The 22,165-nt window shown below is 52.8% G+C and overlaps 1 protein-coding gene across 8 annotated transcripts in view; it reads right to left on the reverse strand.

Annotated features, from left to right (window-relative positions):
• Positions 1-22,165, reverse strand: part of ARHGAP45 (Rho GTPase activating protein 45) — a 381,773-nt gene that overhangs the window by 175,489 nt on the left and 184,119 nt on the right. For all 8 annotated transcript variants that reach the window (XM_069216459.1, XM_069216457.1, XM_069216454.1 and 5 more), the window contains 3 exons: positions 14,532-14,616; positions 9,888-9,960; positions 1,419-1,497 (listed from right to left, as the gene is read on the reverse strand). In XM_069216459.1, the coding sequence (XP_069072560.1) occupies positions 1,419-1,497; positions 9,888-9,960; positions 14,532-14,616 (237 nt within the window). The remainder of the gene's footprint in view (positions 1-1,418; positions 1,498-9,887; positions 9,961-14,531; positions 14,617-22,165) is intronic.

Raw genomic sequence — 22,165 nt, forward strand, 5'->3', positions numbered from 1 at the left:
CTGAACCAGGTAGGATAGACCCAACAGCACACACACACACCACTTTTCCACTCACCTGAATCAGGTAGAATGACCCAACAGCACACACACACACCAGTCTTCCACTCACCTGTCTCGAGGTCGGACAGACCCAACAGCACATACACCCCACTCACCTGTCTCCAGGTCGGCCAGACTCAACAGCACACACATTCCACTCTTCCAAGCACCTAAACAAGGTAGGACAGATCCAACAGCACAAACACGCCACTCTTCCACTCTCCCACTCTCCTGTGTCCAGGTAGGACAGACCCAACAGCACACACACTCAACTCTCCCACTCTCCTGTCTCCAGGTAGGACAGAACTAACAGCACACACACTCCACTCACCTCAACCAGGTAGGACAGACTGAACAGTGCGCACACACACACACACACACACACACCACTCTTTCTCTCACCTGTCTTCAAGTAGGACAGACCCAACAGTACACACATGCCACTCTTCCACTCACCTGAACCAGGTAGGACAGAACCAACAACACACCTGTCTCCAGGTAGGACAGACCCAACAGTACACACATGCCACTCTTCCATTCACCGGCCTCCAGGAAGGACAGACCCAACAGCACACACACTCCACTCTTCCACTCACTTGAACCAGGTAGGATAGACCAAACAGCACACACACTCCACTCTTCCACTCACCTGAACCAGGTAGGATAGACCCAACAGCACACACACACACCACTTCTCCACTCAACTGAACCAGGTAGAACGGCCCAACAGCACACACACACCAGTCTTCCACTCACCTGTCTCCAGGTCGGACAGCCCCCACAGCACATACACTCCACTCACCTGTCTCCAGATAGGACAGACCCAACAGCACACACACTGACACTCACCTGAACCAGGTAGGACAGAGCCAACAGCGCGCACACACACACGCACACACACACACACGCACACGCACACACACACACACACACACACACTCTTCCTCTCACCTGTCTCCAAGTAGGACAGACCCAACAGCACACACATGCCACTCTTCCACTCACCTGAACCAGGTAGGACAGACCCAACAACACACACACACCACATTTCCACTCACCTGTCTCCAGGTAGGACAGACGCAACAGCACACATACTCCACTCTTCCACTCACCTGAACCAGGTAGGATAGAGCCAACAGCACACACACTCCACTTTTCCACTCACCTCAACCAGGTAGAACGACCCAACAGCATACACACAACAGTCTTCCATGCACCTGTCTCCAGGTAGGACAGGCCCAACAGCACACACATGCCACTCTTCCACTCACCTATACAAGGTAGGACAGACCCAACAGCACAAACACGCCACTCTTCTACTCACCTGAACCAGGTAGGACAGACAACAGCAGACAAACACACACCACTCTGTCACTCACCTGTCTCTAGGTAGGCTGCTCCAGGTAGCACATACTCCATGTTCTGTCCCGGGATTCCTCCATACAGGCTCTCCATAGACTGTGGGGTTGAATGAAAGGGCTGTCAGAGAGCTGGGACTGGGGGGAGTGCAGGGGTCTGGTGGATGTGCTGGAGTAAAATCTAGGCCAGAGGATGATGTTATTTTTCTTTCAGAGCCCTCCTAGACCCCTTACATAGGATAGCAGACAGCCCCTCACAGCGCAGGGCCTGCAGTTCATACAGTACAATATCAGACCATCTGTGTGATGTAGGATACAGTAATTCATTGACACAGTCCAGTACCTGCAGTCCAGACAGGCTGGCTCAGACCTGACCTGTGCAACAGGATACAGTAATGCCTTATAGCACAGGGCCTGCAGTCCACACAGACCATCACAAACCAAGCATGCGGAACAGGATACAGCAATGCCCCACAGCCCACTCTCTGCAGTCTATGCAACCATCCCAGGCCAGCACTGTGACAGGATGGATAAGTTACTTACCTGTAAATCCTAGTTCTCTTCCGGGGGTATCCTCATCAAAGTCATAAACATTGAATATTCCCGCCCTTGTGCGGGGACCCCGGAGCATATATAAAATACACACATATAAAGTATGAAATATGCACGAAAAAAATATATATAGCATTTTTAGTAGACATATGCTTCATACTAAACTCATATATACTTGTGTGAAACAGCAATGCAGGCTATAATCATAAACAGGCTAAATTGCTTTATTTCTATGAAGTTTTTTTTTTTTATTATAAAATTACAATAGAGGATAAATATCTACCCAAGCCCCCAAAACTGGGCTTAGGGAAATAAGCAGTAGTAATCACTAAAGAAAAAAGGAGAAAAACTACATTGAAAACAATGGAGCATTCTTAGCCAATAGGCTGCATGCAGGTTAACACAGGAGAACCATAAAAACTTTGTCACCGTGCCTTTAAGACCCTGAGCACCTCCAGTATCCCACCATGCCTCAGGGGTGAAGGAAAGGTGACAGTTGGTTCACAGTTAGGTCAGTTCTTTTTTACGGTGACAATCCGTGTAACTGATTCAAAATACAGTCTGTCCTGCACTTCTAGGAGACGTGCGTCCGGGGAGGAGGGTGGGTTGTTTTGACTTTGATGAGGATATCCCTGGAAGAGAACTAGGATTTACAGGTAAGTAACTTATCCTTCTCTTCCAGGGGATCCTCATCAATAGTCATAAACATTGAATAGATTAGCAAGCCCATCCCTAAACTCTGCGGACTGTCTAATAGAAGTGCAGGAATAGATATGTATCATGCAAATAAATTTCTCAGAGAGGCCTGCCCAAACTGGGAGTCTGCTCTTGCATCTGAATCTAAACAGTAATGTCTAGTAAATGTATGTACAGACTTCCATGTAGCAGCCTTACAAATCTCAGAGATTGGGACATTGTTAAGGAGGGCAGCAGTAGCCGCTTTTCCCTTTGTAGAATGCGCTTTAGGCCTAGCTAGTAATTGTTTATTAGCCAGCTGGTAAGTATTAACAATACAAGAAACTATCCATCTTGATATCGTTCGTTTAAATGCTGCCTCTACTGTCCTCAAATGACCATAATTTACAAACAAGTGGTTGGAATGTCTAATCGATTTTGTCTTATCCAAATAAAATTTCAGCACTCTTTTCAAGTCTAAGGATTGCAATGCTTTCTCCGCCGGAGTCTCCGGATTGGGAAAGAAAGTCGGTAAAGATATAGGCCCTCATTACAACTTTGGCGGGCGGCGGAGGCCGCCCGCCAAAGTTGCGCGTCGTGAATACCGCACCGCGGTCGGAAGACCGCGGCGGGTATTCTGAGTTTTCCCCTGGGCTGGCGGGCGGCCGCCGAAAGGCCGCCCGCCAGCCCAGGGGAAAACGACCTTCCCACCATGAAGCCGGCTCGTAATCGAGCCGGCGGAGTGGGAAGGTGCGACGGGTGCTACTGCACCCGTCGCGTATTTCACTGTCTGCTATGCAGACAGTGAAATACATTTTGGGGCCCTCTTACGGGGGCCCCTGCAGTGCCCATGCCGTTGGCATGGGCACTGCAGGGGCCCCCAGGGGCCCCGCGACTCCCCCTCCCGCCATCCGGTTCCCGGCGGGAGAACCGCCAGGAACTGGATGGCGGGAGGGGGAGTCGGAATCCCCAAGCCGGCGCAGCAAGCTGCGCCGGCTTGGAGGATTCCTTGGGGGCAGCGGGAAACCGGCGGGAGACCGCCGGTTTCCCTTCTCTGACCGCGGCTAAGCCGCCGCGGTCAGAATGCCCCGCGGGGCACCGCCGGCCTGTCGGCGGTGCTCCCGCGTGCCGCGGCCCTGGCGGTTCTATACCGCCAGGGTCGTAATGAGGGCCATAGTCTGATTGATGTGGAATTCTGACACCACCTTCGGAAGGAAAGATGGGTGAGTTCGCAGAACCACTCTATTGTCGTGAAAAACTGTGTACGGTTCTTTGGAAGACAAAGCCTGAATTTCACTGACTCTCCTCGCGGAAGTAATGGCCACCAAAAAAGCCGTCTTCCACGTAAGGTGTTGTAAAGAGGCCTTGTGTATAGTTTCGAAAGGAGGGCCCATAAGTTTTGACAATACTATGTTCAGTTCCCATGGAGGAGAGGGTCTCCGAATGGGCGGAAAAACTTTTTTCAAACCTTCTAAGAAATCCTTGACTACTGGTTTCGTAAAGAAGGATTCCTGAGAAGGTGACTTACGATAGGCTGTAATGGCAGACAAATGTACCTTAATAGATGATACCTGCAGACCGGACTTTGCCAGATTAAGTAAATAAGATAGTATGACATCCTCCTGAGCCCGTATGGGATTCTGCCCTTGTTGACAGCACCATATGTAGAATCTCTTCCACTTGAACGCGTGAGAACGCCGCGTGGAAGGTCGTCTGTACTCTTTCAAGATGTTCATGCACTCCTGCGAGAGCCCTAGGTGTCCATACTGCAGGAATTCAGGAGCCATGCTGCTAAGCTCAGAGAGGGTAGGTTGGGATGTAGAATCCTGCCCTCCATCCTGCTCAGAAGATCCGGTCTGCACGGCAGCCTCCTGTGAGGTTTTTCCGAAAGGTTGAGGAGATCCGTGTACCAGAATTGACGGGGCCATTGTGGCGCTATGAGAATCATTCTGGTTCTGGATTTGTAAAGTTTGTTGACCACTGCCGGTATGAGGGGAATCGGTGGAAAGGCGTAGAGAAATATCCCTGACCAGTCGATCAACAGGGCATTCCCTCGAGATCCCGGACGGTAGAACCTGGATGCGAAGTCTGGGCATTTCTTGGTGACTTCGTCTGCGAAGAGATCCAATTGAGGTCGACCCCATTGAGCGAAGATGTCTTCGACGACTTCGCCGTGTAGGACCCAATCGTGTGCGTCCTCTAGGTGTCTGCTCAGGAAATCTGCTTCCACGTTTTGTTGACCTGGCAGGTGAACCGCTGTAAGTGACATTCCCCTGGCCAGGAGCCAATGCCATATCGTTTGGGACTCCCGAGATAGTGGTAGGGATCTCGTTCCCCCCTGTCTGTTCAAATAATACATTGTGGTTGTATTGTCCGTTTGTATTAGGAGAGATTTCCCCTGAATCAATGGAGTGAAAGACTTGAGAGCCAGATGGACCGCTCTGAGTTCCAGCAGATTGATGTGGTAATTCTTTTCCTTGTCGGACCACAGGCCCTGAGCTTGAAGGGAACCCAGATGAGCCCCCCATCCCTGAAGAGACGCATCCGTTACCAGAGTGTCGGATGGAACTACCTGGTGAAACGGAGCACCTACTGACAGGTGAGGTCTGTGCATCCACCATTGCAATGACTGAAGTGCCGCTGTCAGCAGCCGCACTCTGTCCTCCCAGCGACCTGTCCTTTGGCACCAGTTGCTCTCCAATGCCTCTTGAAGGGGCCTCATGTGCAGCCTGGCATTTGGAACAATGAAAATGCATGATGCCATGGAGCCCAGCAGCGATGTCACCTGACGGGCCGTAGGTGCGTCGGCTTTTAACAGGTCTTGACACTTCCTGTCTATTGATAATAGTCGTTCCTCCGAAGGATACACTCTTTGGAGCTCTGTGTTTAGTATAGCCCCCAGGTAGTGAAGGTTCTGTGTTGGAATCAAGGTTGACTTTTGGTAGTTGATTTGAAGACCTAGAGACTCGAAAACCCTGAGCACAATGTCCCGATGGCTTCTCGCCTGATCCGGAGAAGAAGCCTTCAGTAACCAGTCGTCTAGGTATGGGTAGATGAAGATCTTTTGTTTTTGAAGATGTGCCACTACCACTGCCACACATTTCGAGAAGACTCGTGGGGCAGATTTCAGGCCGAATGGTAGAACTCTGAACTGATAGTGCTGCGAAGCTATTTGGAAGCGCAAGAATTTCCGATGCTTGGGAGCTATTGGGATGTGAAAATATGCATCCTGCAGGTCGATGGAACACATCCAGTCTCCCTGATGTAGTTGATGGAAAATCTGGTGAAGAGCTAGCATCCTGAACTTCTGTTTTCTTTTGAACTTGTTCAGCAGCCGTAAGTCCAGAATTGGCCTGAAAACGCCCTCTCGGCCCTTTTTCGCCACCAGAAAATAACGGGAGTAAACCCCCTTTCCTCTGTGCGCAGGTGGAACCTTTTCTATTGCTTTCTTTTGTAAGAGGGCGAGAGCCTCTTTGCGCAGCAGGCTGAGATGAGATGGAATGCATTTGGCTGGTGGCAAGCGTGGTGGAGGCTGTCTGAAAAGAAGAGAGTAGCCATTTTCGACAATGTTGAGCACCCATTTGTCTTTTGTGATAGACTGCCACTCGTGAAGATAACCTGTGATACTTCCCCCCACCGGAGTGGTGTACAGTGTAGAGGGAAGCGAGATCTCATTGTTTGGCCGGCGCTTTCGGTGTGGACTGTTGAGGTCTACTTGACCCTCGCTCCCTTACGGGCTTACGAGCCTGAAAAAGGGGGCGTCCTTGCCGTTGTTGTGGCCTTTGGGACCAGTGAGGGGTTTGAACCCTCTGCTGGAAAGGGCGCCTGTCATAAGGCCTGTACCTCCGTCTGAAATCTTTCTTCCTTTCCAGGCCTACTGCCCTCATGGTGTCCACCTCGGTCTTCATGCGGGCCATCTCTTCATCTGCATGGGTACCGAACAGCGAGTTCCCGCTGAATGGGAGATTTAGGATGCGCTGTTGTGCTTCCTGCTTTAAACCAGTCAGTCTCAGCCAGGAAGACCTTCTGGCACAGATTCCATGTGCGTACCCATGTGCAGCTAAGTCCGCCCCATCCGCCGCCGCGCTGATGACCTGGTTGGATACCAGGCATCCCTCTTGCAGGATTTCTTGAAAGTCCTGTCTGTCTTCTCTGGGCAATTTTTCTGTGAATCTGTTGAGGGAGTCCCACAGAGAACGGTCATACCTGCCCAGGAGTGCAGAAGCGCTGGAGACTTTCATTATAGATGCCGCCGTACCGCACATCTTTCTCCCCAGAGAGTCTAGATGCCTGCTCTCTTTATCCGGGGGGACCGTGGAGGATGATGCCACTGAGTGGGTTTTTCGGGCTGCGGCCAATATAACGGAGTCCGGTGGCGGATCCTTTCTGAGGAATAAGGGATCCTGTTCGGGAGCCTTATATTTTTTCAGAATCCTAGCCGGGGTAGGCTTGAGTGTGGCTGGGGTCAGAAAAGTGTCCATGGTTGGCTGCAATAAGCCAGGCACTAGCGGCAGTAGCTTTTTCGACACTGATCTATGCTGCAGAGTCTCGAAGATGACTGACGAGGAGGTAGATGGCTCTGGAACCTCTATATTTAATTTCTGCGCTCCCCTTAACAGCACCTCGTTAAAAGTGGTAATGTCATCCACCGGTGAGATCCTGGCAGGTGGAGAATCTGTTAGGGTGGGGGAGTAACGCCCGACAGATGATCCTGACGACGACCAAGAGGGTGATCTTCTGTGCCGTGATCGTGACCTGGATCGCCGTTGGGAACGAGACCTGCTGCGAGACGCTGTAACAGAGCGCCCAGGCCTCGCGGTCGGTTGGCGAGGAGCAGAACGAGCCCGTCCTGCCCGCGCTGTCTGTGATGGAGTTCTCGGGAGAGAGGCAGTAGGAGAGTACATTCGAGAGTACTGTGAATCTGGGGAGGCCGCTGGTCTATTAAGGCTCTCCAACCATCTTGGTGATAAGTTGATGGGTGAGACATGCCCCGATGATGCCGCTCTCGAACGAGATGAATCGCTCCGTATGGAGACTACTGGCGATGGTGCGGCCTTATCTGCTGGAGGACGATGCTCTACTCCCTGCGAGACAGGTAAAACCTGTGTCGACGTTGACTGCTGTGCCGATGTCGAAGGGCACACTGGTTGGTTTAGTCTTGACGTTGAATGTCTCGACGTTGAGTGCCTCGACGTAGAGTGTCTTGACGTCGAGCGGCGATCTCTGGACCTTGACCTACTCGCCGTCGTGTGCCTCGACGTGGAGTGGTGAGTGGCCGACGGCGGATGTCGCTCATGCCGTCGTGGCGATTTCGACGTCGTGTCCCTTGACGTCTGGGGGCGTACGGTCTTCGGCGGCGAACGGGTGCGCCGGTGATGACTCAACGTCGATCGGCGTGCTGCCGTCGACGGAGATATGCCCCTGCGACCATGTTCCCTCGACGCCATATCCTTCGACGTTGGGCAGGTCGCCGTCGACGGCGATCTATGCCGGTGAGACGGTGGCAGCGACGTCGTCGACGGAGAACAAACAGGTACTTTCCTACCTGTTGACGTCGACATGGCCATTCTCTCCTGAGAATGGCCTGTTGGTTGCCTGGGAAGTGAAGAGGACGATGTTTTTTGCCTCTCATGAAGCCCATGGAGTCTGATCTTTTCTCTGTCCTTCAGAGTCCTCATCGACATATTCTTGCAGTGCTTGCAAGTGTCAGGGCAGTGACTCTGAGGCAGGCACACAATACAAAAAGAGTGTGGGTCTGACTGGGCCTTCTTCTTCCCACAAGAAGGGCATTTGACAAAAAGTGAAGGCATTTTTCTGTCAGGAAAAAACTGCCAAACTCAGACAAAGATGTTATCTGTCGAGTGAAACAGGAAAAAATGCTGTTTTAAAGGAGTTTTCTGGGAAAAAACTCAGAAAAACTGAGAGCTCAATGCTCCAGGATCCTCTCAGAAGAAGCCGGAAAAAAGAACTGACCTAACTGTGAACCAACTGTCACCTTTCCTTCACCCCTGAGGCATGGTGGGATACTGGAGGTGCTCAGGGTCTTAAAGGCATGGTGCCAAAGTTTTTATGGTTCTCCTGTGTTAACCTGCATGCAGCCTATTGGCTAAGAATGATCCATTGTTTTCAATGTAGTTTTTCTCCTTTTTTCTTTAGTGATTACTACTGCTTATTTCCCTAAGCCCAGTTTTGGGGGCTTGGGTAGATATTTATCGTCTATTGTAATTTTATAATAAAAAAATAAATAAAAAAAACTTCATAGAAATAAAGCATTTTAGCCTGTTTATGATTATAGCCTGCATTGCTGTTTCACACAAGTATATATGAGTTTAGTATGAAGCATATGTCTACTAAAAATGCTATATATATTTTTTGTGTGCATATTTCATACTTTATATGTGTGTATTTTATATATGCTGCGGGGTCCCCGCACAAGGGCGGGAATATTCAATGTTTATGACTATTGATGAGGATCCCCTGGAAGAGAAACAGTAATGCTCTACAGTGCAGAGACTGCAGTCCATAGAGAACCACGTCAGTCCTGTGAAACAGGATATAGTAATGCTCTACAGTGCAGCGACTGCAGTCCATAGAGAACCACGTCAGCCCTGTGACACAGGATACAGTAATGCCCTACAGTGCAGAGTCTGCAGTCCATAGAGAACCACCTCAGCCCTGTGACACAGGATACAGTAATGCACTACAGTGCAGAGTCTGCAGTCCATAGAGAACCACCTCAGCCCCCTGACACAGGATACGTAATGCTTCACAGTGCAGAGACTGCAGTCCATAGAGAACCACCTCAGTCCTGTGACACAGGATACAGTAATGCCCTACAGTGCAGAGTCTGCAGTCCATATAGAACCACCTCAGCCCTGTGACACAGGATACAGTAAGGCCCTACAGTGCAGAGTCTGCAGTCCATAGAGAACCACCTCAGCCCTGTGACACAGGATACAGTAATGCTCTACAGTGCAGAGACTGCAGTCCATAGAGAACCACCTCAGCCCCCTGACACAGGATACAGTAATGCCCTACAGTGCAGAGTCTGCAGTCCATAGAGAACCACCTCAGTCCTGTGACACAGGATACAGTAAGGCCCTACAGTGCAGAGTCTGCAGTCCATAGAGAACCACCTCAGCCCCCTGACACAGGATACAGTAATGCCTTGGCAGCACAGGCTCCACAGTAAGTTTACCCCATATGCCCAGCAGCATCCTCCATTCACTCACCCTATAGCAGGAAAGCAGAGACAGCACTTACCTGTGTCTTGTCGCCTGGTGGCAGCGAGAGGAGAGTGCTGCTGTCCACTTCACCCATGAGGAACTCAGAGATTCTAAAATGGGAGAAAGAAAGAAGTCAGCTGGGTTTACTATCGTTATTACAAAGATTAGGGGAGCTTCTGTGAGACATGGATTTACAGGCCTGGGGCTGCTGTGTGATGTGGAGTGAGGCCTGTCTGAGGATATTTGGAGGCCCTGGGCTGCCAGGAGGGGAGATGTCTACTGTGATCCTGGGGTGCTAAATCCAAGGGATGGTGCAGGTCCCTGTCCACAAGCGCATCTAAAAAACTGTCTAGTAATGGGAGAGGGCACAGGCATGTGAATGTCTGAAACACCTTTGTGTTTAGGTGTCAGTGATGAAAAATATCTATTTGTGGAGATATATCTTTCAGGGAATGGCCATGTGCAGCACAATCACCAGGTGCCTGTGTACACCTGCAGGGCCCAGTGGCTGGAACAGAGAAAACACCCCATGTGGGTTTAGTAGGCACGGCTCATGCTCTAAGATGGAATAGAAAGGCGTGCCTAGCATGAGTCAATGCCAGGGCCATGAAGGTGTAAAACAGGTGCTGCCCCAAGGACCAGCAGGCTATAGCCGCACATACACAACTCACATTCTGTGAACTTGAAGAAGACCATGCCAGGTGGTGACATGACCTTCAGTACTTGGAGTGAGCAGCAGTCAGTGCCCTATGGGAACACAAAGCCTATACCTTGCAGAGTACAGCACTGTGCATGCATGGCAGTCAGTACATGGCATACAGTCAGCACAGGACCTGAAGGGCAGTCAGCACAAGGCCTCCAGTCAGTATGGTGCCTGCAGGGCAGTCAGCACAGGGCATGCACTCAGCTCAGAACCTGCAGGGCAGTCAGCACAGGGCATGCAGGGCATCACTGGGCTCACAGTCAGCACAGGACCTGCAGAGCAGTCAGCACAAGGCCTGCCTGTCAGCGCTGGTCCTATATGACAGTCCGCATGGGGCCTGCAGTTAGTAATGGGCTTGCAGTCAGCAGAGAGCCTGCAGATCAGTCGGCAGGAGGACTGCAGAGCCATCAGCACAGAGCCTGAAGCAGGCACAGGGCCTGTAGGGCAGTGAGCATGGGACCTGCTGTCAGCAGAGGGCCATCAGTCAGCACAAGGCCTGCAGTCAACAGATGGCCTCGGTCAGCACAGGTTTGCAGAGCAGTTAGCACAGGCCTGCAGGTCAGGATTGGGCCTGTAGGACAGTCAGCATAGGGCCTGCAGTTAGCACAGGGCGTGCAGTCAGCACAGGGCATGCAGTCAGCACAGGGCATGTACAACAGTCGACATCGGGCCTGCAGTTAGTAAAAGGCTTGCAGTCAGCACAGGGCCTGCAAAGCTGTCAGCAGGGGTTTCTAGCGTAGTCAGCAGAGGGCCTCAGTCTGCACGGACCTGCCCAGAATTCAGCACAGGACCAGCATGGTAGTCAGCAAAGGGACTACAGTCAGAACAGGGCCTGCAGAGCAGTAACCACAGGGTCTGCAGTCAGCACAGGGCCTGCGGTCAGCACAGGGCCTGCAGAGCAGTCAGCACAGGGTCTGCAGTCAGAACAGGGCCTGCAGTCAGAACAGGGCCTGCAGAGCAGTAACCACAGGGTCTGCAGTCAGCACAGAGCCTGCAGAGCAGTCAGCGCAGGGTCTGCAGTCATCACAGGGCCTGCAGTCAGAACAGGGCCTGCAGAGCAGTAACCACAGGGCCTGCAGTCAGCACAGGGCCTGCAGTCAGCACAGGGCCTGTAGTCAGCACAGGGCCTGCAGGGCATTCAGCACAGGGCCTGCAGGGCAGTCAGCACAGGGTATGCAGTCAGCACAGGACCTGCATAGCAGCCAGCACACGGCCTGCTGTCAGAACAGGGCCTGCAGAGCACTCAGCACAGGGCCTGCAGGGAAGTCAGCACGGGGCCTGCAGAACAGTTAGCACAGGGCCAACAGAACAGTATGGTGCCTGCAGGGCAGTCAGCACAAGGCCTGCAGTCAGCACAGGGCCTGCAGTCAGAACAGTGCCTGCAGTCAGAACAAGGCCTGCAGGGCAGTCAGCACTTGACTTGCAGTCAGCACAGGGCCTGCAGGGCAGTCAGCGCAGGGTCTGCAGTCATCATAGGGTCTGCAGTCATCACAGGGCCTGCAGTCAGCACAGGGCCTGCAGGGCAGTCAGTGCAGGGTCTGCAGTCATCATAGGGTCTGCAGTCATCACAGGGCCTGCAGTCAGCACAGGGCCTGCAGGGCAGTCAGCGCAGGGTCTGCAGTCATCATAGGGTCTGCAGTCATCACAGGGCCTGCAGTCAGCACAGGGCCTGCAGGGCAGTCAGCGCAGGGTCTGCAGTCATCATAGGGTCTGCAGTCATCACAGGGCCTGCAGTCATCACAGGGCCTGCAGTCAGCACAGGGCCTGCAGGGCAGTCAGCGCAGGGTCTGCAGTCATCATAGGGTCTGCAGTCAGCACAGGGCCTGCAGTCAGCACAGGGCCTGCAGTCAGCACAGGGCCTGCAGGGCAGTCAGCGCAGGGTCTGCAGTCATCATAGGGTCTGCAGTCATCACAGGGCCTGCAGTCATCACAGGGCTTGCAGTCAGCACAGGGCCTGCAAAGCTGTCAGCAGGGGTTTCTAGCGTAGTCAGCAGAGGGCCTCAGTCTGCACGGACCTGCCCAGAATTCAGCACAGGACCAGCATGGCAGTCAGCAAAGGGACTACAGTCAGAACAGGGCCTGCAGAGCAGTAACCACAGGGTCTGCAGTCAGCACAGGGCCTGCGGTCAGCACAGGGCCTGCAGAGCAGTCAGCACAGGGTCTGCAGTCAGAACAGGGCCTGCAGTCAGAACAGGGCCTGCAGAGCAGTAACCACAGGGTCTGCAGTCAGCACAGGGCCTGCAGAGCAGTCAGCGCAAGTTCTGCAGTCATCACAGGGCCTGCAGTCAGAACAGGGCCTGCAGAGCAGTAACCACAGGGCCTGCAGTCAGCACAGGGCCTTCAATCAGCACAGGGCCTGTGGTCAGCACAGGGCCTGCAGGGCATTCAGCACAGGGCCTGCAGGGCATTCAGCACAGGGCCTGCAGGGCAGTCAGCACAGGGTATGCAGTCAGCACAGGACCTGCATAGCAGCCAGCACACGGCCTGCTGTCAGAACAGGGCCTGCAGAGCACTCAGCACAGGGCCTGCAGGGAAGTCAGCACGGGGCCTGCAGAACAGTTAGCACAGGGCCCACAGAACAGTATGGTGCCTGCAGGGCAGTCAGCACAAGGCCTGCAGTCAGCACAGGGCCTGCAGTCAGAACAGGGCCTGCAGGGCAGTCAGCACTTGACTTACAGTCAGCACAGGGCCTGCAGAGCAGTCAGCGCAGGGTCTGCAGTCATCATGGGGTCTGCAGTCATCACAGGGCCTGCAGTCAGCACAGGGCCTGCAGTCAGCACAGGGCCTGCAGGGCAGTCAGCGCAGGGTCTGCAGTCATCATAGGGTCTGCAGTCATCACAGGGCCTGCAGTCAGCACAGGGCCTGCAGGGCAGTCAGCGCAGGGTCTGCAGTCATCATAGGGTCTGCAGTCATCACAGGGCCTGCAGTCAGCACAGGGCCTGCAGTCAGCACAGGGCCTGCAGGGCAGTCAGCGCAGGGTCTGCAGTCATCATAGGGTCTGCAGTCATCACAGGGCCTGCAGTCAGCACAGGGCCTGCAGTCAGCACAGGGCCTGCAGGGCAGTCAGCGCAGGGTCTGCAGTCATCATAGGGTCTGCAGTCATCACAGGGCCTGCAGTCATCACAGGGCCTGCAGTCAGCACAGGGCCTGCAGGGCAGTCAGCGCAGGGTCTGCAGTCATCATAGGGTCTGCAGTCATCACAGGGCCTGCAGTCAGCACAGGACCTGCAGTCAGCACAGGGCCTGCAGGGTCTGCAGTCATCATAGGGTCTGCAGTCATCACAGGGCCTGCAGTCATCACAGGGCCTGCAGTCAGCACAGGGCCTGCAGTCAGAACAGGGCCTGCAGAGCAGTAACCACAGGGTCTGCAGTCAGCACAGGGCCTGCAGAGCAGTCAGCACAATGCCGGCAGTCAGCACAGGGCCTGCGGTCAGCACAGGGCCTGCAGAGCAGTCAGCACAGGGCCGGCATTCAGAACAGGGCCTGCAGGGCATTCAGAACAGGGCCTGCAGGGCAGTCAGCACAGGTCCTGGAGTCAGCACAATGCCTGCAGTCAGCATGGGGACTGAAGTCAGCACAGGGCCAGCAGAGCAGTCAGCACTTGACTTACAGTCAGCACGAGGCCTGTTCCGTGTGGCACAATGCTACTGTCCTGGATGTGTACAGCAAGCGTGGCCTGGTGTTAAGGGAGGCCAGAACCCTAGGGCGTGAGGTAGCCTTGTCCCTATAGACATGATTCCTACATTGTAACATTGGTGCCACGTTACTGGGCAGTATTAGCAAGTCGCTGGTGTACTGCTGGTGTGCCTTCCAGGGGTGCGTGTGGGGCCCTCACAGGCTGCGGGGGGGCACACAGCCGACCCTACATGTATGCAGTACTGCTGCTCCGGGTGGGTGCAGCTGTCTGTGGACATCATGGGATGTCAGGGTTATTTCAGTAATCCTTAGTACCCAGGGTAGTGCCCCTTATCTGACTCACGTGCTGCTGAAGGCCACAGCGATGGTTTCCAGTGCCTTCTCGAAATCACGCTTATCTGTTTCACTGTTGGACTCATAGTGAAAACCTAGAAAACAGAAAAAGGTGGTTGTAAGCGGAATACACAGATACAAATATTGGGACATGTGCAGCACGTGGGAGGGCGCTCCGTTCTAGGGCAGGGGAGCGACCCTATGGATGCAGGGCGTCACCATCTTGTTCTGATAGTAGCGAGACACAATTATTGTAACTTCACAAGACCTCAACAGCTCCGTGTGGCCCCGCACATTGGTGGTGAGGCACAAGATTATTGTGACTTCTCACACTGACTCACCAGCTCCCCGTGTGTGGTACTGCACACTAGTGGTGAGACACTGATTCTTGTTACTTCTCACACACACTCACCAGCTCCCCGTGTGTGGCTCCGCACACTAGTGGTGAGACACTGATTCTTGTTACTTCTCACACACACTCACCAGCTACCCGTGTGTGGTACCGCACACTAGTAGTGACACACTGATTCTTGTTACTTCTCACACACACTCACCAGCTACCCCTGTGTGGTACCGCACACTAATGGTGAGACACTGACTGTTGTGACTTCTCACACTGACTCACCAGCTCCCCGTGTGTGGTACCGCACACAGTAGTGGTGAGACACTGATTATTGTTATATTTTCACACTGACTCACCAGCTCCTCGTGTGGGGCTCTTCACACAGTAGTGGTGAGACACTGATTCTTCTTACTTCTCACACTGACTCTCCAGCTCCCCGTGTGTGGTACCGCACACTAGTGGTGAGACACTGATTCTTGTTACTTCTCACACTGACTCACCAGCTCCCCGTGTGGCACCGCACACTAGTGGTGAGACACTGATTCTTGTTACTTCTCACACACACTCACCATCTACCCGTGTGTGGTACCGCACACTAGTGGTGACACACTGATTCTTGTTACTTCTCACACACACTCACCAGCTCTCAATGTATGGCACCACACACTAGTGGTGAGACACTGACTGTTGTGACTTCTCACACTGACTCACCAGCTCCCCGTGTGTGGTGCCACACACAGTAGTGGTGAGACACTGATTGTTCTTATATTCTCACACTGACTCACCAGCTCCTCGTGTGGGGCTCTTCACACAGTAGTGGTGAGACACTGATTCTTCTTACTTCTCACACTGACTCTCCAGCTCCCCGTGTGTGGTCCCGCACACGAGTGCTGAGACACTGATTCTTGTTACTTCTCACACACACTCACCAGCTACCCGTGTGTGACACCGCACCCTAGTGGTGAGACACTGATTCTTGTTACTTCTCACACACACTCAACAGCTACCCATGTGTGGTACCGCACACTAGTGGTGACACACTGATTCGTGTTACTTCTCACACACACTCACCAGCTCTCCATGTATGGCACCACACACTAGTGGTGAGACACTGACTGTTGGGACTTCTCACACCGACTCACCAGCTCCCCGTGTGTGGTACCGCACACTAGTGGTGAGACACTGATTCTTGTTACTTCTCACACACACTCACCAGCTACCCGTGTGTGGTACCGCACACTAGTGGTGACACACTGATTCTTGTTACTTCTCACACACACTCACCAGCTCTCCATGTATGGCACCACACACTAGTGGTGAGACACTGACTGTTGTGACTTCTCACACTGACTCACCAGCTCCCCGTGTGTGGTGCCACACACAGTAGTGGTGAGACACTGATTGTTGTTATATTCTCACACCGACTCACCAGCTCCTCGTGTGGGGCTCTTCACACAGTAGTGGTGAGACACTGATTCTTCTTACTTCTCACACTGACTCTCCAGCTCCCCGTGTGTGGTACCGCACATGAGTGGTGAGACACTGATTCTTGTTACTTCTCACACACACTCACCAGCTACCTGTGGGTGACACCGCACCCTAGTGGTGAGACACTGATTCTTGTTACTTCTCACACACACTCACCAGCTACCCGTGTGTGGTACCGCACACTATTGGTGACACACTGATTCTTGTTACTTCTCACACACACTCACCAGCTCCCCGTGTGGGGCTCTTCACACAGTAGTGGTGAGACACTGATTCTTCTTACTTCTCACACACAATAACCAGCTACCCCTGTGTGGTACCGCACACTAGTGGTGAGACACTGACTGTTGTGACTTCTCACACTGACTCACCAGCTCCCCGTGTGTGGTGCCACACACAGTAGTGGTGAGACACTGATTGTTGTTATATTCTCACACTGACTCACCAGCTGTGTGTGGCCCTGCACACTCGCGGTGAGGCACTGATTCTTATGACTTCTCACACAGACTCACCAGCTCCCCACGTGTGTCTCCGCATACTAGTGGTGAGACAAAGATTCTTATGACTTCTCACAAGGACTGACCAGCTCCCTGTGTGTGGCTCCGCACACTAGTGGTGAGACACTGATTCTTATGACTTCTCACACAGACTCACCAGCTCTCCGTGTGTGGCTCCGCACACACTAGTGGTGAGACACTGATTCTTGTGACGTCTCACACAGACTCACCAGCTCCCCGTATTTGGCTCCGCACACACTAGTGGTGAGACACTGATTCTTATGACATCTCACACACTGACTGACCAGCTCCCCGTGTGTGGCTCTGCACACACTAGTGGTGAGACACTGATTCTTGTGACGTCTCACACACTGACTGAACAGCTCCCCGTGTGTGGCTCCACACACACTAGTGGTGAGACACTGATTCCTGTGACGTCTCACACACTGACTGAACAGCTCCCCGTGTGTGGCTCCGCACACACTAGTGGTGAGACACTGATTCTTGTGACGTCTCACACAGACTCACCAGCTCCCCGTGTTTGGCTCCACACACACTAGTGGAGAGACACTGTTTCTTATGACATCTCACACACTGACTGACCAGCTCCCCATGTGTGGCTCCGCACACACTAGCGGTGAGACACTGATTCTTGTGACTTCTCACACAGACTCACCAGCTCCCTGTGTTTGGCTCCGCACACAGTAGATGTGAGACACAGATTCTTGTGACGTCTCACACAGACTCACCAGCTCCCCGTGTTTGGCTCCGCACACACTAGTTGTGAGACACTGTTTCTTGTGATGTCTCACACACTGACTGACCAGCTCCCCGCATGTGGCTCCGCACACACTAGTGGTGAGATACTGATTCTTGTGACGTCTCACACAGACTCACCAGCTCCCCGTGTTTAGCTCCGCACACACTAGTGGTGAGACACTAATCATTGTGACTACTTATATAGACTCACCAGCTTCCTGTGTGTGGCACAGCCCACAGTAGTAGTGAGACAATGATTCTTGTGACTTCTCACACTGACTCACCAGCTCCCCGTGTGTGGCACTGCATACAGTAGTGGTGAGACACTGATTGTTGTTACTTCTCACACACACTCACCAGCTTCCCATGTATGGCTCTGCACACACTAGTGGTGAGACACTGATTCTTGTTATTTCTCACACAGACTCACCAGCTCCTCGTGTGTGGCATCACACACAGTAGTGGTGAGACACTGATTCTTCTGACATCTCACACAGATTCACCAGCTCCCTGTGTTTGGCTCCGCACACAGTAGTTGTGAGACACTGATTCTTGTGATGTCTCACACAGACTCACCAGCTCCCCGTGTTTGGCTCTGCACACACTAGTGGTGAAACACTGATTCTTGTTACTTCTCACACAGACTAACCAACTCTCCATATGTGGCTCCGCACAATAGTGGTGAGACACTGATTCTTATAACTTCTCACACAGACTCATCAGCTCCCTGTGTGTGGCTCCGCACACAGTAGTGGTGAGACACTAATCCTTGTGACTACTTATATAGACTCACCAGCTTCCTGTGTGTGGCACCGCCCACAGTAGTAGTGAGACACTGATTCTTGTGACTTCTCACACTGACTCACCAGCTCCCCGTGTGTGGCACTGCACACAGTAGTGGTGAGACACTGATTGTTGTTACTTCTCACACACACTCACCAGCTGCCCATGTATGGCTCTGCACACACTAGTGGTGAAACACTGATTCTTGTTATTTCTCACACAGACTAACCAGCTCGTTGTGTGTGGCTGTGCACACACAGTAGTGGTGAGACACTGATTCTTGTGACTTCTCACAAAGACTCACCAGCTCCCCATGTGTGGCCCCGCACACTACTAGTGAGACACTGATTCTTGTGACTTCTCACAAAGACTCACCAGCTCCCCATGTGTGGCCCCGCACACTACTGGTGAGGCACAACATTCTTGTGCCTTCTCACAAAGGCTCACCAGCTCCCCGTGTGTGGCACCGCACACACTAATGGTGAGACACTGATTCTTGTGACTTCTCACATAGACTCACCAGATCACTTTGTGTGGCACTGCACACACTTGTGATGAGACTGATTCTTGTGCCTTCTCACAAAGGCTCACCAGCTCCCCGTGTGTGGCTACGCACACACTAGTGGTGAAACACTGATTCTTGTGACTTCTCACATAGACTGACCAGCTCTCTGTGTGTGGCACTGCACACACTAGTGGTGAGACAGTGATTCTTGTGACTTCTCACACTGACTCATTAGCTCTCCGTGTGTGGCTCCGCACACACTAGTGGTGAGACACTTCTTGTGACTTCTCACACAGACTCACAAAGTCCCTGAGTTTGGCTCCGTACACAGTAGTGGTGAGACACTGATCCTTGTGACTTCTCACACAGACTCACCAGCTCCTCGTGTGTGGCTCCGCACACACTAGTGGTGAGACACTGATTCTTGTGACTTCTCACATAGACTGACCAGCTCTCTGTGTGTGGCACTGCACACACTAGTGGTGAGACAGTGATTTTTGTGACTTCTCACACTGACTCATTAGCTCCCTGTGTTTGGCTCCGTACACAGTAGTGGTGAGACACTGATTGTGACTTCTCACACAGACTCACCAGCACACACGAGTGGTGAGGCACTGATTGTTGTTACTTCTCACACAGACTCACCAGCTCTCCGTGTGTAGCCTCGCACACTAGTGGTGAGACACTGATTCTTGTGACTTCTCACACACAATCACCAGCTCCTCGTGTTTGGCTCCGCACACACTAGTGGTGAGACACTGATTCTTGTGACGTCTCAGACAGACTCACCAGCTCTCCGTGTGTGGCCTTACACACTAGCCGTGCAACATTGATTCTTGTGACTTCTCACACAGATTCATCAGCCCTCCGTGTGTGGCTCCGCACACTAGTGGTGAGACACTTCTTGTTACTTCTCACACAGACTCACCAGCTGTCCATGTGTGGCACCACACACAGTAGTGATGAGACACTGATCCTTGTGACTTCTCACACAGACTCACCAGCTCTCCGTGTGTGGCCTCGCACACTAGTGGTGAGACACTGATTCTTGTGACTTCTCACACACAATCACCAGCTCCCCGTGTTTGGCTCCGCACACACTAGTGGTGAGACACTGATTCTTGTGACGTCTCAGAAAGACTCACCAGCTCTCCATGTGTGGCCTCACACACTAGTGGTGCAACATTGATTCTTGTGACTTCTCACACAGATTCATCAGCTCTCTGTGTGTGGCTCCGCACACTAGTGGTGAGACACTTCTTGTTACTTCTCACACAGACTCACCAGCTGTCAATGTGTGGCACCACACACACTAGTGGTGAGACACTGATTCTTGTGACTTCTCACATACTGTCTGACCAGCTCCCTGTGTGTGGCACCGCACACAGTAGTGGTGAGACACTGATTCTTGTGACATCTAAAACAGACTCACCAGCTTCCCATGTGTGGCTGTGCACACACAGTAGTGGTGAGACACTGATTCTTGTGACTTCTCACAAAGACTCACCAGCTCCTAGTGTGTGGCCCCGCACACTACTGGTGAGGCACAACATTCTTGTGCCTTCTCACAAAGGCTCACCAGCTCCCCGTGTGTGGCTCCGCACACACTAGTGGTGAGACACTGATTCTTGTGACTTCTCACATAGACTGACCAGCTCTCTGTGTGTGGCACTGCACACACTAGTGGTGAGACACTGATTCTTGTGACTTCTCACACTGACTCATTAGGTCTCCGTGTGTGGCCCTGCACACTAATGGTGAGACAGTGATTCTTGTGACGTCTCACACAGACTCACCAGCTCCCCGTGTTTAACCCCACACACACTAGTGGTGAGACACTGATTCTTGTGACTTCTCACACGGTTCCGCACACACTAGTGGTGAGACACTGATTCTTGTGACGTCAAAACATAGACTCACCAGCTCCCCGTGTGTGGCCCTGCACACACTAGTGGTGAAACACTGATACTTGTGACTTCTGACACAGACTCACCAGCTCCCCTTGTGTGGCTCCGCACACACTAGTGGTGAGACACTGATTCTTGTGACTTCTCACACAGACTCACCAGCGCCCCGTGTTTGGTTCCGCACACAGTAGTGGTGAGAGACGGAAGCTTGTGACTTCTGACACAGAATCACTAGCTCCCCTTGTGTGGCCCCGCACACTAGTGGTGAGACACTGATTCTTGTGACATCTCACACCAGCTCCCCATGTGTGGCACCGCACACAGTAGTGTTGAGACACTGATCCTTGTGACTTCTAACACAGACTCACCAGCTCCCCGTGTGACTTCTGACACAGACTCACCAGCTCCCTGTGTGTGGCACAGCAAACAGTAATGGTGAGACACTGATCCTTGTGACTTCTGACAGACTCACCAGCTCTCCGTGTGTGTCCCCGCACACTAGTGGAGAGACACTGATCCTTGTGACGTCTCACACAGACTCACCAGCTCCCTGTGTTTGGCTTCACACACACTAGTGGTGAGACACTGATTCTTGTGACTTCTCACATGGTTCCGCATACACTAGTGGTGAGACACTGATCCTTGTGACTTCTCACATGGTTCCGCATACACTAGTGGTGAGACACTGATCCTTGTGACTTCTCACATGGTTCCGCATACACTAGTGGTGAGACACTGATCCTTGTGACTTCTCACATGGTTCCGCATACACTAGTGGCGAGACACTGATCCTTGTGACTTCTCACATGGTTCCGCATACACTAGTGGCGAGACACTGATTCTTGTGATGTCTCACACAGACTCACCAGCTCCCTGTGTGTGGCCCTGCGCACCCCGTAGGTTCTCACGGTGGGAGCCTTCAAACATTATGGCAGGCCCCGAAATAAGGAATAATAGATCTTAATGAAATAAAATCGCCACTCACAAGTACACTTCCGAAAGTAGTGAAAACGTGACTGGTGCTGCACATGCCCGAGTATTACAGGGAGGTCTGGAAGATGTGCAGTGAAACACAGACCACACACAGACCCCGCTGGTGTCAGAGCGCGAGGCAGCGCTGGTCTGACTCCTCTGATGCCCCCCTCTGCAGACCCTCGTGCCCCCAGCTAGGCCCGCCGATGCCTCCCTGCAGCCCCCGCCTCCACCGCCGGGGGCGCTGGCCTGCTTCCACAGCTCTGCGAGGCGCTTCCTGCAGCGCTAGCAACCCTCGGTCTCCAGGAAGCGCCGCTGACGCAGACTGCGGTCTGAGGGGGCGCCCCGCCCTGTGCCCTGTGAGTGTCTGCACCGGTCCATGAGGGGCAC

The sequence above is a fragment of the Pleurodeles waltl genome, chromosome 12 (assembly GCF_031143425.1).
Source record: "Pleurodeles waltl isolate 20211129_DDA chromosome 12, aPleWal1.hap1.20221129, whole genome shotgun sequence".
NCBI lineage: Eukaryota > Metazoa > Chordata > Amphibia > Caudata > Salamandridae > Pleurodeles > Pleurodeles waltl.